Genomic DNA, 14,017 nt, shown 5'->3' on the forward strand with positions numbered 1-14,017 from the left:
TTCCAACAGCGATAAGAATTCCAGCTTCTTGAGTCTATTTCAGACTTAAAGATCAACAGGGGAGACGTGATGGCGAAAGGAGGACAAGTCAGGAAGGATGAAGATAATAGCTGGTGTTTGATTTGGACTCAGAAGTGCTTTCGTTGGGGTAAATGACCACAAAACACCCCCATCAACCAACCCCTCCATGACCTATATACGTTATCAGCCCGTTCATCACTTATCTTATGGGCGCAGAATCAGGATTGATTGGTTCAATTAAACTGGCCTTTAATATAATCTGTTTAATCCATTTCTGCCATCAAAGCCAATACTTACCTCTCTCAGCTGCAGAGCAGGATTACTGGCCTTCCTTTCATATTTGCACCTCAAGTGAAGCTTTAATGGATCAAGATTTGAGAAAGCAAACAATCAACTCACATCACAAGGAAAATAAATTGCTGGGCTTGTACACAATTTCCTGAAATTCTCACATTTCACCCAGCAGCTGCAGCATTGCTCTTGTACCTGCTGGAATTTCCAGAGGGAAGTGGGATTTGATACTCACTACCATCCATCTAACTCCCACCACCGCCCCCCAACACCCTGCACGTCTCCACACTCACATTGTGGAGGGGCTGAGGAAAGTCAGTGTGCAGGCATTGTCCAATGTGGAGGTTGCATTTTAAAGGTATATTGTGTAGACGCAGAAATGGTCTGATCTGATTGAACCAATGCAACAGGGACATGCTGCCGTCACATAAATGCTGCAGGACGAGGGTCTCAAGTTCAACTTACCTGGGGACGACAGGAGGTAGAGTCTAGATATATTCAAAAAAAATGTTAAAAATATATATAAAAATATAATATATTGTAGCTTCCGTGGGGGTGCTTCCAGCTTCCAAGTGTGCCCTGAGTCACATGTTGTTAAGTTTCATATTTAGAATTTCCGTATTTGTTGTTTATTATTCCCCATAATATTAGTAGTAGTTGCCCTGTGTGTGTTTACTTACCTGTCACATGTTCCATCCATCCATCCATCCATCCATCCATCCATCCATCCATCCATCCATCCATCCATCCATCCATCCATCCATCCATCCATCCATCCATCCATCGATTTATTTTCCTCTGCTTATCCGGATCTGGTTCACGGGAGCAGCACTCTCAGTAGGGAAGTCCAGACTTCCCGGTCTCCGGTCACCTCTTCCAGTTCCACCAGGAGGACACCAAGGCGTTCCCAGGCCAGCTGTGAGACATAATCCCTCCAGCGTGTCCTAGGTCTGCCCCGGGTCCTTGGATTCTCTCGATGTGAAGGAGCAGCGACTCTACTCTGACCTCCTCACCCTATCGCTTAGGGTGAGTCCAGCCAACCTATGGAGGAAACTCTTTTCGGCCACTCTCGTTCTTTCGGTCACAACCCGAAGCTCATGACCATAGGTGAGGGTGGGAACTTAGATGGGGGGGGGGTAAATTGAGAGCTTTGCCTTCCGGCTCAGCTCTCTCTTCACCATGACGGTCCGGTACAGCGACCGCATTACTGCAGATGCTGCACCGATCTGCCTGTTGACCTCACGCTCCAACCTTCCCTCACTGGTGAACAAGAACCTGAGATACTTGAACTCCTCCACCTGGGGCAGGACCTCATTCCCAACCCGGAGGGAGCAATCCACCCTTTTCCAACTGAGAACCATGGCCTTGGATTTGGATGTGCTGAGTCTCATCCCAGAAGCTTCACACTCAGATGCAAACCGTCCCAGTTCACGTCACAGCCCGATGAGGCCATCAGGACCACATGGTCTGCAAATAGCAGAGGTGAGCTGGACTCCCTCCACGCCTAGAAATTCTGTCCATGAAAATAATGAACAGAATCGGTGACTAAGGGCAGCCTTGGCGGAGGCCAACGTTGACCGGAAACAGGCTTGACTTACTGCTGGCAATGCCAACCAGGACCGAATGGCATGTAGTAGCGCGCCACCAACATTACTGTTACATATTGTAGGGTAGAGTTCTGTCTAGTCATGCCCCTGTAAATATCCACATCAAGTTCAGTGCTGGTTATCGCTAGCCTAGTTAAAGACCTTCTTCCTTTTAAGCAAGCTGAAGTGCCACTATATATATATATATATATATATACATAATATTCATATAAATCACCCAGGGTGTGCCCACACTAACAGTGGATGTCCAGCTCATGTCTTTAAAGACGGATAAAGCTTCTGATTTGTTCTGTGGACCTGCAGCATGTCTCCTATGCTTGTGTTTTGCGGGTTTGTGTGATCATTTCTGTGTTTGGAGCATTGGGACTTTGCTGCGCATGCCGTATTGTGCACACTTGCTGCAAAAAGGACACTTAAACTACTTTCATACAAGTATGAACAGCACTTTTAATATTCCTACCCCCAGGATGGACAAGTTGGCGTGTAACCCATTCGCTTTGTCTGGGACCTCTTTACATGTGAGCAAACCTTCATACACGTTCTTTTACTGCCATCTACTGTTCTTTATATGCAAGTGCAGATGCCGAAAAAAAAGGAAATCGCCAACCCGCCCATTAGGCTCATTTAATTGGCAAACGTGTCAAGAGCAGCAAGCGCGTGCAGATCAGTGCGGTGCAAATCATGGCTTTGAGAATGTATGAAGAAAAAGATCATGTGGCTGCCTATCTGCAGTACAGAGTGACTCCTGAAGAAATGATCAACAGGATTATGGACTTTATGAAACCAAAGGTATGTTTGTGAAGCAAGCCGCTGGGATGATGTTATGTAACCCATTCAAACTCAGCTTGTGTGCTTTTAAGCTTCCGAACAAGTTGCATTAAAAGCACACACGTTTCATGTTTCATGTTTCATGTCATCCCGTTTAGACGCAACAGAAGTTCAACCTGGCAGTGGATGTTGGATGTGGTAATGGTAAGGGGACCATACTCTTGGCCCCCTTCTTCGACCAGGTTGTTGGGACAGACGTTAGTCCCGCCCAGCTGGAGATGGCACAGGCCAACAGCCTTTGCTCAAACGTGACTTACAGGTGAGACAAAATTAGGGCTTGGCCAGGTGGAATGCAGTTCGTCAAGATTTTAAGGCAAATTATGTCACTTGATACTGGATCTTCTGGCTGGTGAAGATCTGTCATGGTGGTGAAACTTGAAGTGTTCCTCTCTGCCGAACTTTGATTACACTGTCCTCCTCCTCCGGCCTCAAGGCAGTGTCCTGCAGAAGAACTCCCGTTCGAATCGAGTCAGGTCGACCTCGTGACGGCCATGACGGCGGCTCACTGGTTCGACCGCCCACGCTTCCTGAATGAGGCCGACCGTGTACTCAAGTCCAATGGCTGCCTGGCCCTGCTGAGCTACACGATGGACATGGAGCTGGAGTATGGCGATGCCACAAGTGCGCTTAACAACATCTGTGATGAGGTGATTTTTCAAATTGTCATGAGCTGTGGTAGGGGTAGAGGTAGCTCTGGGGGCACATCAAGTTGTGCATCAATAAGAACTAAATAGTAATTTTACACAAACTGGAACCTCTGAGGCTGGGGTGTCCCTTGTTGGGAATGGAATGTTTTCCACTCAGTGTTAGATAAGCACAAACATTTTGCCAGTACATATTCAAAGCAGAGTGGAAAATAGTCCATTCTTAAAATATTTCATTCTGAAGAGTTCTATTGGCGTTCTATTTTCCCATTGCTGTTGAATAAATAAGGCAACATGTTTGTGCTTATCTTATACATAGAGGGAAATATTCCATTCCTAACACAATTTTTGGCATAATGTAAAAAAAAAAAAACAATTCATTCTTAATGAGATATATTTAGGGATGCACCAATCCACATTTTTTCACTTACGACCCGATCAAAATACCTGAATTTATTGGACCCAAATACCGAGGTACAGGGATTTGGGCTTTGGTTTCAGCCCAGTTTTGGTATGTTTTTTGCGTGTACAAAGAACAACTTTTTTTCTCCCAAAATTCGCTCCGTATTTATTGTTATGAAATGTTTTTTAAAATGTACCATGAAAATGAAATTGCAAAAAACTGTCAGGTGATTTTCCAATAAATCAGTATATAAGCTGCATAAGCGTTGTGTTCGAGGTGACAAAACAAATGACTGTTATATCTAATAATACATCTCATTAGAAAGAGCAACGACCAAGCTGTGGGATGAAAATGGCCCCTTGGTTGCAGTTTGCCCCCCCTGGTTCACAGTGTTTGTTTAGGAAGGTGCAAGTGCACATGTAAGAGCATGTTGGCCACACAATCAGGAGATCGGGATGATCTGTGTTCAAATCTCCGTTTGGGCATCTCTGTGTGGCGTTTGCATGTTCTACTCGTGTGTGGGGGTTTTCCGGGTACTCTGGTTTCCTCTCACATTCCAAAAACTGCACTCAAGGTTAATTACGACTCTAAATGAATGTGAGTGTGAGTGTTTGTTTGTCTATATGTGCCCTGTGATTGGCTGGCGACCAGTCCAGGGTGTACCATGCCTCTCGCCCAAAGTCACGGGGACAGGCTCCAGCATACCCCCGCGACCCTAGCGAGGATAAGCGTCATAGAAAATGGATGGATGGATAAAGTTTGTTTCCTGAAGCGCAGTGTTAAAAGTTTAATCTCTGCAGCTTGCAGCACGTTTCTCATATTGAACAATTGGCAGCATGCAGATTTCATCACATGCACTCATCTTTGCCTGTTAACAGAGGTGAAATGTTCATAAACAGGTGCACCGCACCTCGACGTCCAATTTCCGATATGTGATTACTGGATCGGATCAGCCCCGTCTCTACATATATTATTAGTTATTACACTAGTTTGCCTATAACACAAAGCTAAGATGTGTTCGTTTTGTTCAGATGGCTTAGCATATATTGGCATACGTTGGATTGGTGTTAGCATCTTTAATGCGCAAAATGCATCCTTAAAGTTTCCTTAAAGTTTTCTGTTCGCAGCCCTCCGTGGGAAACATCTGGGATGTCAGTCAGAAAAACGTTGCTACGTCTCAACGCCCAAAAAAACTAAAGTTCCAGGGAAGAAACACAAATGCCAAATGCGAACACACCCATAGCAAACAAAAGAGGAGCAGTTAAGCGGATTTTAATATGACTGATGAAAGAAACGGGCATCAAATAAATATGTAATTATTATATGGTGATGACGACATTTACTAATTCAGTGGCATCAAAATTATCATTTGGCCCGAATAAGATGACTGGTGTTCATAACTCAAAGCATATGTTTATGCCACTGCTTTGAACTTCTGCTGTACTGTGTATTCTTCTTCTAGTCCTCTAATCTCTCCTTTTAACACCCCTTGTCGCCTTTCCGCCTTTAATAAAAGCCAAAGAAAAAGTTGGTGCTGTGTGAACTGAGGTCATGTGACGTACACCGCCGTCTTGCTGCATAACGTCACGCATGATCGTGGTTGAAACTTGTATTGCACGCACTATAATTACTGCAGTATGTCTTTACATTGTAAACATGCCTGGGCGGTGGGGTGCGTGTTGCAAAACCAGTTTCCACCATCTTGTTTTTTTGTCTCCAATTACTATTTATGATCAGTTATATGCAGCTCTGAGACCCTTCAAAAACCCTTGTCTGGGCTCCTCTTCTTCAAAGATCTACTTTGATATGTTTGAATCCTGCACCTATCCGGACAAAGAGTGGTGAGTTCCTCAGTCATGTCTAATCTTGCTGTGGTTTTCTCCCCATTTAAACTCCCTTTTTTCATCCAGGAATGGCTCCCTAAGAGTTAACAGGACGGTGACAGTAAACAGTTTCATCGGCATGGTGGAGACTTTCACCAGCTATCAGAAGCTGATGCGCCAGGACGCCGCTGAGGCCAAACGTCTTTCTGACGACATCAGGAACAAGTGAGACATTAACATGTTCCGCCTGCGTAATCTCACACTCACCTCAGCTAGCCTGCCATTGAACATTTAACTCCTCCCCTCCTGTCCAGCTGAGGCGTCTGCCCTGGTCCGCTGTTACAGTGAATCACCGCTTTGTTACTCATGAAAAGCTCACCGCTGTTTAAGGCTCTGATAAGATAATGGCCATGCATTGCCCTACTGAATGGACAGTGAGACAAATTTATGGAAGAGTGATGAAATATGATAAAAAGTGATGACCCAGAGTAAAAAACTATGGTGCTGTTATTAATTATTAGCAGCAATCTATTCACAGCTCAGCACTCAGTGTATGTAGCTTGACAGTACATTGTCATGACCTGAAGATGTCTTCTTCCTCAGGCTAATGGCCGCCATGCAGGTGTCCTCACCAGACACAGAGCTCACTATGGTGGTCAGGTATTTCTACATGTTTGCACGCAAACCTTGATCCTTCTGACAAGCCTGAAGACAGACAAGAGAAGGGTCTCTTGGGTGGACACTCATAAGATTTGAAAAAAAAAGAAAACTCAGCCTCCATCCTGACCTCGAAATAAAACTTAAAGGTTGAGAAGAAAGAGTGTAAGCTGTTTTATTTGTTTCATTTGACAGTATTTTTAGGCCCTGTCCACACAACAATGTTCCTGGGATTTTTTGGGGGGGCAGGTTAAAAACAATTCTGACACGTCTCTCCAACATTGCATGGAAGTCGGGAACATTGCCTCTGGATTGGCAGACCGGGGTGGTGGTCCCCCTTTTTGAGAAGGGTGACCAGAGGAAGGGTGCGACCGTTAGTCTAACCTCTGCACCTGAGGTGCAATGTGGTTTTCGTCCAAGAATGCTGGAGGGTACATGTAGACCCAACCGGTCTACATGTGCTTTGTGGAGATGGAAAAGGCATTCGACCGTGTCCCTCGTAGTGTCCTGTGGGGGGTGCTCCGGGAGTGCAGGATTGGTGGCGTGCTCCTACGTGCCATTCGGTCCTTGTACAAGTGGAGCAAGAGCCTGGTCCGCATTGCCAGCTGTAAGTCCAGCCTGTTTCCGGTGAATGTTGGCCTACGGCAAGGCTGCCTTTTGTCACAGATTCTGTTGATCATTTTCATGGACAGAATTTTTAAGCGCAGCCAAGGCGTTGAGGGAGAACTTTAGAATCTCGTCTTTGCATTTCGCAGATGATGTGGTCTTGATGGCCTCATCGGGCTGAAACCTTCAGCGTTTATTGGGGCGGTTTGCAGCTAAGTGTGAAGCTTCTGGGATGACACTCAGCCCCTCCAAATCCAAGGCCATGGTTCTCAGTCAGAAAAGGGCGGATTCCACCCTCCGGCTTGGGAGTGAGATCCTGCCCCAGGTGGAGGAGTTCAAGACCGGTTCTCCCTCCCTTCCTCATGTTTTACTCTTTTCAAAAATCTGCATTTTATATGTATTTAAGCCCTGCAAAGGGAGCCACAGCAAGGAGGCTGAAGACCGGAGCCGTGGGTTGCTGACCCTTGCACAATGTGCTCAGGCCCATTAAACGTTGCTATCAGCTCAATGATCACAACGGACAAATCTAGACCCCTAATGGAGGTCATGTTTCGTAAAGGATGGCTTTATCCATGGGAAGTTTTCACCCTAGATGCCTACAGTGAAGCACCTGAAGTTTGCACCTCAAGTGAAGCTTTACTGGATCAAGACTTGATAAAGCAAAGCAAACTTGTGTGTGAGTCTAACTGTGTAACATATTTTTTTCCTCGAGGGAAAGGCTTCTTGAGATGTCATCTGTACTTCTGTGAAGAACACATTCTTCAAATATGATAAAAACTGATGACCCAGGGTAAAAAACTATGGTGCTGTTATTAATTATTAGCAGCAATCTATCTATCTATCTATCATCTATCTCATGGCTGTTTCATTCCTGCTGTACGACAGATGAAAACTAGAAAACGCCAACTGGAATGTCTACACAAACTCACCGCCCACCTTCTAAGCCTATACTGACTTCATCCACCAGTACAAAACTGCCTTAAACTCTGCCCAGTCTTCCTACTAGTCACACTTCATCACAAAACGACCCCGATAGCAGCCTGTTAGCATGGAACCGAAACAGGAAGTCATTGTATCCCAGCTCTTCTCCCCGTCAGCGGTTGACTGCAGTTTTTTGCTACCTGACACAGTTATGCCATACGCCTTTGCTTTTCTTTATTCTGCAAAATACTGTAACTTGACTTGACTTGACACCTCATTGACTTTGTGTTTTTTAATGCCCATTGGAACTTACCGTCATACACGCTCGTACACTGCCATCTACTGTTCAGTTCATGCAAATGCAGATGCGAAGGAAAAAACCGACAAGCCTCCTCCCTTTTGGTTTATTTAATTGGCAAATCTGTCAACTTGTAGCAGCAAGCGCGTGCAGATCAGTTCGCTGCTCCGCTGGAATCATGGCCTTAAGACTGTTTGAAGAAAAAGAGCATGTTGCTGCCTACATGCAGTACAGAGTAGAGAATCCTCAAGAAGTGATCAACAGGATGATGGACTTTATGAAACCAAAGGTATGTTTGTGAGCGCTAACAGGCAGCAGCCATTGGGAAGACGTTATGTAACCCATTCGAATTCAGCTTGTGTGCTTTGGAGCTTGTTGTTGTATTATATGTAAGTTGTATTAAACGTACACGTTTAATGTCATCTGGTGTAGGTGCAAGAGAAGTTCAACCTGGCAGTGGATGTTGGATGTGGCAATGGTAAAGGCACCGTACTCTTGGCCCCCTTCTTCGACAAGGTTGTCGGGACAGATGTGAGTCCCGCCCAGTTGGAGATGGCGCTGGCCAATAGCCTTTGTCCAAACGTGACTTACAGGTGAGATAAAACTGTGGGCTTGGCCAGGTGGAATGCAGTTCATTGAGATTTTAAGGTAAATGAGGTCAGTTGAAACTTGTACAGGAGCTTCTGTGATTTGTGTCGTGGTGGTGAAACTTTGATTTCAGCTGGATTTGAAGTGTTGTTCTCTGTCAAACATCCTAACCCGTCTCCACACAGTCCTCCTTCTCTGGCCACTAAACGTCTAGGCAGTGTCCTGCAGAAGAACTCCCATTCGAGTCGAGTCAGGCCGACCTTGTGACGGCAATGACGGCAGCCCACTGGTTCGACCGCCCGCGCTTCCTGACGGAGGCCGACCGTGTGCTGAAGCCCAATGGCTGCCTGGCCCTGCTAGGTTTCACAATGGACATGGAGCTGGAGTACGGCAATGCCACCAGTGACCTCAACAACATCTGTGAAAAGGTGATTTTTTTAAATTGTCTTTAGTTGTGGAGTATCAGGGAGCAGGGGACGTCAGAGGTAGCTCCGAGCGCATCCTGGACTGGTCACCAATCACAGCTATGGACAGTTTAAAGTCTTCAATTAAGCTAACGTGCACGTTTTGGGATGTGACCAGATGTGTGAAATTTCGAACCTGGATCTTATGAGTGTGAGACTGCTAAAACTACACCACTGCGTAGCCCCACATTGTCTATGCGTATATCAAAAGTCTTTTATAAAAATATGTCCCAAAAGACGACCAGAACTGTACAACACAGAGAGACAGCACTTGTGTCGCATTTCCTCAAATAGAGATCCAGATAGGCCTTGTCTTTGGTCCGTGTTGCGTTGGCATCGTCACGTCTTAGGCTGCTGCCTCCAGGCCCCGACCTCGGATAAGCAGAAGAAGATGGAAGGATAGATGGTTGGTTATTCATGAAACAATCCCCCAACAGCTGTCCAAATACGATGATGATGACATTTACTAATTAAACTGCGTAAAAATTGTCGTTCAGCCCGAATAAGATGGCTGGCGTGCGTGGCTTTCCCACTGCTGTATTGTATATTCTTCTCCTGTTCCCCTACTCTCTTCTCTTAACAAAAGCCAAACAAAAAGCAAAACCTGACCAGAGTTGATGCTGTGTGAAGTGAGGTCTTGTGAATAAGCTGCGGTCTTGCACCCTACGTAATGTCATGCAAGATTGTGGTTCAAAACCTGTATTGCACCACATTGTAATTACTGCAGTATGAGCATGCCTTGGAGGGCGTCGGTGGTTGGTTGCAGAACAAGTTTCCAGCTTCATGTTTCTTTGTCTTCACTTGCTATTTATGATCAGTTTTATGCAGCTCTACGACCCTTCAGAAACCCTTGTCTGGGCTCCTCCTTGTCAAAGATCTACTTAGACATGTTTGAATCCTGCACCTATCAGTACAAAGAGTGGTGAGTGGCTCAGTCATATCTTGACTAGCTGAAGTCCACCCCCCCGAAACCCCATTTACACTCCCTTTTTTCATCCAGGAATGACTGTCTAAGAGTTAACAGCATGGTGACGATAAACAGTTTCATTGGGATGGTAGAGACTGCCACCGGGTACCAGGAGCTGAAGCGCCAGGACGCCACTGAGGCCAAAGGCCTTTCTGACGACATCAGGAACAAGTGAGACATGAATCATCTCATTATTAATCATCTCATCATTTCAACTGTCGCCATGAGAACCTGTCCAATCTTCTCTCTTTTCCCTCCACCTCTCAGCCAACTGCGAAACAAAGTCACCTCAAATTTATAAACCTAATCCATAATTCCTCAGATTTTTCTGATTTCCTAACTCAGCTCTGTATCCATCTCACCACCCATCGTGCTTCTGTGTCATTTTAACAACCCTGACTCCGAACACGCCATCGACTTCCTGGAGCTACTTCAATGGTTTAATATTCATCAACACATCAATTTCCGCCACTCCCTGTCATGGACACATCTTGGATCTGTTCTGCTCAACTGGTATCACCATATACAACATCTCCAGCGCCAACCTCCACCTTTCTGACCACTTTGCTATCACTAGAGACGCCTGATGACGAGCCATAATCTCAATTCCCACTTTGTACCCCATCTCACTTACTTTCCTCCCCCCATATCTGACACTACCGACCTGGTCAACCTCTACAATAAACACCCTCTCCTCCTGTCTCAATAATCTAGCACCCATCAAAACCAGAACTGTTACAGGGTTAGGGTTATGGTTAGGGTTAGGGTTAGGGTTAGGGTTAGGGTTAGGGTTAGTTAGACACTTGGCCACCTGTTTCATTCCTGCTGTACGACAGATGAAAACTAGAAAACACCAACTAGAATGCCTACAAAAACTCACCGCCCACCTTCTAAGCCTATACTGACTTCATCCACCAGTACAAAACTGCCTTAAACTCTGCCCAGTCTTCCTACTAGTCACACTTCATCCACACTGGCTCCAGTGACCCTAAGACGCTGTTCTCCACCATCACCGAACTCCTCAAACCCAGCGGTAATATCTCCTCTTCATTCACTGTCAACAAATGTAACTTCTAAACGTAACATCATCCGCCGTCATGGTCTCCAGTTCCATTGTTCGTTAGACGATATCTGGCTCAATATATCCACCAACTCCATCACTGGCTCCACACACACAACCCTCACCTCCTGCCTTTCCCAAACTCAACTTCCTCAAACTGAACTGTGACAAATTAGATATCATCTTCATTGTTCCAAACATTGGTTGTTACTCATGAAAAGCTTCTCAGGCTTCGATGAGAGAATGGCCATGCATTGCCCTACTGAAGGGACAGAAATTTATGGAGGACTGATGAAATATGATAAAAACTGATGACACAGGATCAAAAAAACTATGGCGCTGTTATTAATTATTAGCAACAATTTATTCACAGCTCAGCACTCACTGTGTGTGGCTCGACAGTACATTGTCATGACCTGAAGATGTGTACTTTCTCAGGATAATGGCCGCCATGCAGGTGTCCTCACCAGACACGGAGCTCACCATGGTGGTCAAGTATTTCTACATGTTTGCACGCAAACCTTGATCCTTCTGACTGGCCCAAAGACTGACAAGCGAAGGGTCTCTCTGGTGAAAAGCCTGTATCCTGACCTCTAGTAAATAAAATTGAAGGTTGAGAAGAAAAGGTGTCAGCTGTTGTTTCATTTAACATAATTTTTAGTCTTCTTTTCGGTCTTTCTCCAGCTGCTATGCTACAGTATAGACCAGTGCTTCTCAAATAGTGGGGCAGGCCCCCCTGGGTGGTGTGAGAGGCAGAGGGGATAATAAAATTCTTCTGTTCGTGTTTTTCTTCACACTTGAATGCTGCCAAAAACTCTTACAGTGGTTTGTTCAGATAAATAAATGACTATTACAGGCTCTCAGTCATACTTGGGAGACATTTTCAGTGTTTTTGTATCGCTCCACTGTCACGGCTTCTTGGGCGATTTGTGACATGACAATTACTCAATGCAGCGCTCTGAAGCGATGAGAGTCGCACGCATCCACAATCATGAAACTTGCCAGGAGTAATATTACGACAATATTTACAGTAAGTGAATACAACACTTCCTGTTCTGCACAATCGCCACGTGATTTTTATCGGAGGCCTTGTGTCCACCAACCAGCAGCACATTTACCAGGACATGGCAATATTGAATTTTATGCAAATGCATACTGATTTTGGAAATAAGGGTTATTTTCTTAGAAAAAAATAATAATACTGTTAGAAAGCTCATAGTTTTTGCATGTTTATGTTGTTTTGTTTCATTGTTTGGCAGGCGTTTATTCCCACTTTGTTCGTCCCTGAACGCACCACATTTGTGTGCTATGAGTACTAGGTGGAAGTTATGAATAACTTTCTCCAATGCTGCCACAAATATCCATCCACCCATCTTCTTACACTTATGGGGCAGCAGCCTAAGCAGAGAAGACCAGACTTCTCGGCTACTTTGTCCGGCTCCTCCCGGCAGATCCCGAGGTGTTGACAGGCCAGTTGAGAGACATAGTCTCTCAACTGACTGTGATTTGAGACACCACGACGGCTCTTTGTAATTATCTTTGTTTTTTTTTATCAGTGTCCGCCCCCAAAAAATCAGAACAGTTAAGTTCCTACTGAAGGCCTAGGTATCAAATGCACAGCCCTCCACCAAAAGATGGCACTGTTGGGACCTATCGTCACATAACGCCGGGAAACGCTACTATGATGATGGTTTTTTCCCATTGAAAATGAATGTGGAATTTTTCATACCTCCATATTTCTCATATTTCTCAGTTGATTCCAATCATGCCATAGACAAAATTATGAAAACATTGGGACACTTTTGTTTTGCCAACAATCTTAAGCTACGCAGTACCTTTGGGGAATCGCTCAGGTGAGAGTCCTAGTGTGTGTGAGTGCATCGCAATAGGATTCAGGCCAGGACTTGGACTAGACCACTCCAAAGTCTTCATCCATTCAGAGGTGGACTTGCTGGTGTGTTTTGGATCATTGTCCTGCTGCAGAACCCAAGTTGCTTTCAGCTTGAGGTCACCAACAGATGGCCGGACATTCTCCTTCAGCAGAATTCATGCTTCCATTTATCACACAAGTCTTCCAGGTCCTGAAGCGGCAAAACAGCCCCAGACCATCACACTACCACCACCACATTTTACTGTTGGTATGATCTTCCTTTTCTGAAATGCGACATTACTTTTACGCCAGATGTAATGGGACACACTTCTTCCAAAAAGTTCAACTTTTGTCTCGTCAGACCACAGAGTATTTCCCAAAAGTCTTGGGGATCATCAAGATGTTTTCTGGCAAAATTGAGACTAGCCTTAATGTTGTTTTTGTTCAGCAGTGGTTTTGGTCTTGGAACTCTGCCATGCAGGCCGTTTTTGCCCAGTGTCTTTCTTATGGTGGAGTCATGAACACTGACCTTAACTGAGGCAAGTGAGGCCTGCAGTTCTTTGGATGTTGTTGTGGGGTCTTTTGTGACCTCTCGGATGAGTTGTCACTGCACTCTTGGGGTCATTTTGGTTGGCCGGCCACTCCTGGGAAGGTTCACCACTGTTCCATGTTTTGGCAATTTGTGGATAATGGCCCTCATTGTGGTTTGCTGGAGTCCCAAAGCTTTAGAAATGGCTTTATAGCCTTTTCCACACTGATAGATCTCAATTAATCTCACTTAAGTTATGTTTTAACAAGGGGAGGGCAGTCACTTTTTCACACAGGGCCATGTAGCTTTGGATTTTTTTTTATCTTCCTTAATAATACAAAGTTTCATTTAAAAACTGCATTTTGTGTTCAGTTGTGTTGTCATTGGCTAATATTTAAATTTGTTTGATGATCTGAAACATTTAAGTGTAACAAACATGC

The 14,017-nt window shown here is 45.0% G+C and overlaps 2 protein-coding genes across 4 annotated transcripts; both read left to right on the forward strand.

Annotated features, from left to right (window-relative positions):
- Nucleotides 1–2,377: 2,377 nt before the first annotated feature.
- LOC129193992 (uncharacterized) lies at nt 2,378–6,628 on the forward strand. The gene is made up of 6 exons (XM_054798860.1): nt 2,378–2,708; nt 2,846–3,006; nt 3,181–3,394; nt 5,532–5,635; nt 5,705–5,842; nt 6,221–6,628. Exons 1-6 carry the CDS (start codon nt 2,601–2,603, stop codon nt 6,306–6,308), a joined length of 813 nt encoding a protein of 270 aa, XP_054654835.1. The 5' UTR covers nt 2,378–2,600; the 3' UTR covers nt 6,309–6,628.
- A 1,153-nt stretch (nt 6,629–7,781) lies between these two features.
- LOC129193979 (putative methyltransferase DDB_G0268948) lies at nt 7,782–11,784 on the forward strand. 3 transcript variants are annotated; one of them, XR_008573661.1, is made up of 7 exons: nt 7,782–8,388; nt 8,532–8,692; nt 8,902–9,115; nt 9,970–10,073; nt 10,152–10,289; nt 10,386–11,151; nt 11,617–11,760. XR_008573661.1 is itself a non-coding variant. In XM_054798842.1 (6 exons), exons 1-6 carry the CDS (start codon nt 8,155–8,157, stop codon nt 10,417–10,419), a joined length of 885 nt encoding a protein of 294 aa, XP_054654817.1. In that variant the 5' UTR covers nt 7,782–8,154; the 3' UTR covers nt 10,420–11,599. The 3 variants fall into 3 exon arrangements, 2 of the variants coding, with proteins under 2 accessions (XP_054654817.1, XP_054654808.1); XM_054798842.1 differs by lacking the exon at nt 11,617–11,760 and having other exon boundaries at nt 10,386–11,599; XM_054798833.1 differs by lacking the exon at nt 10,386–11,151 and having other exon boundaries at nt 7,785–8,388; nt 11,617–11,784.
- The last annotated feature ends 2,233 nt before the right edge of the window (nt 11,785–14,017 follow it).

The sequence above is a fragment of the Dunckerocampus dactyliophorus genome, chromosome 1, assembly GCF_027744805.1.
Source record: "Dunckerocampus dactyliophorus isolate RoL2022-P2 chromosome 1, RoL_Ddac_1.1, whole genome shotgun sequence".
Taxonomy (NCBI): Eukaryota; Metazoa; Chordata; class Actinopteri; order Syngnathiformes; family Syngnathidae; genus Dunckerocampus; species Dunckerocampus dactyliophorus.

What these genes read in the sequence shown, in the direction of transcription:
- LOC129193992 (XM_054798860.1), top strand. Translation starts at nt 2,601, where the DNA reads ATGGCTTTGAGAATGTATGAAGAAAAAGATCATGTGGCTGCCTATCTG. An exon ending in TGGACTTTATGAAACCAAAG is followed by an intron (nt 2,709 to 2,845) that starts GTATGTTTGTGA and finishes CATCCCGTTTAG; the next exon opens with ACGCAACAGAAGTTCAACCT. An exon ending in TGCTCAAACGTGACTTACAG is followed by an intron (nt 3,007 to 3,180) that starts GTGAGACAAAAT and finishes TCCGGCCTCAAG; the next exon opens with GCAGTGTCCTGCAGAAGAAC.
- LOC129193979 (XM_054798833.1), top strand. Translation starts at nt 8,155, where the DNA reads ATGCAAATGCAGATGCGAAGGAAAAAACCGACAAGCCTCCTCCCTTTT. An exon ending in TGGACTTTATGAAACCAAAG is followed by an intron (nt 8,389 to 8,531) that starts GTATGTTTGTGA and finishes CATCTGGTGTAG; the next exon opens with GTGCAAGAGAAGTTCAACCT. An exon ending in TGTCCAAACGTGACTTACAG is followed by an intron (nt 8,693 to 8,901) that starts GTGAGATAAAAC and finishes CTAAACGTCTAG; the next exon opens with GCAGTGTCCTGCAGAAGAAC.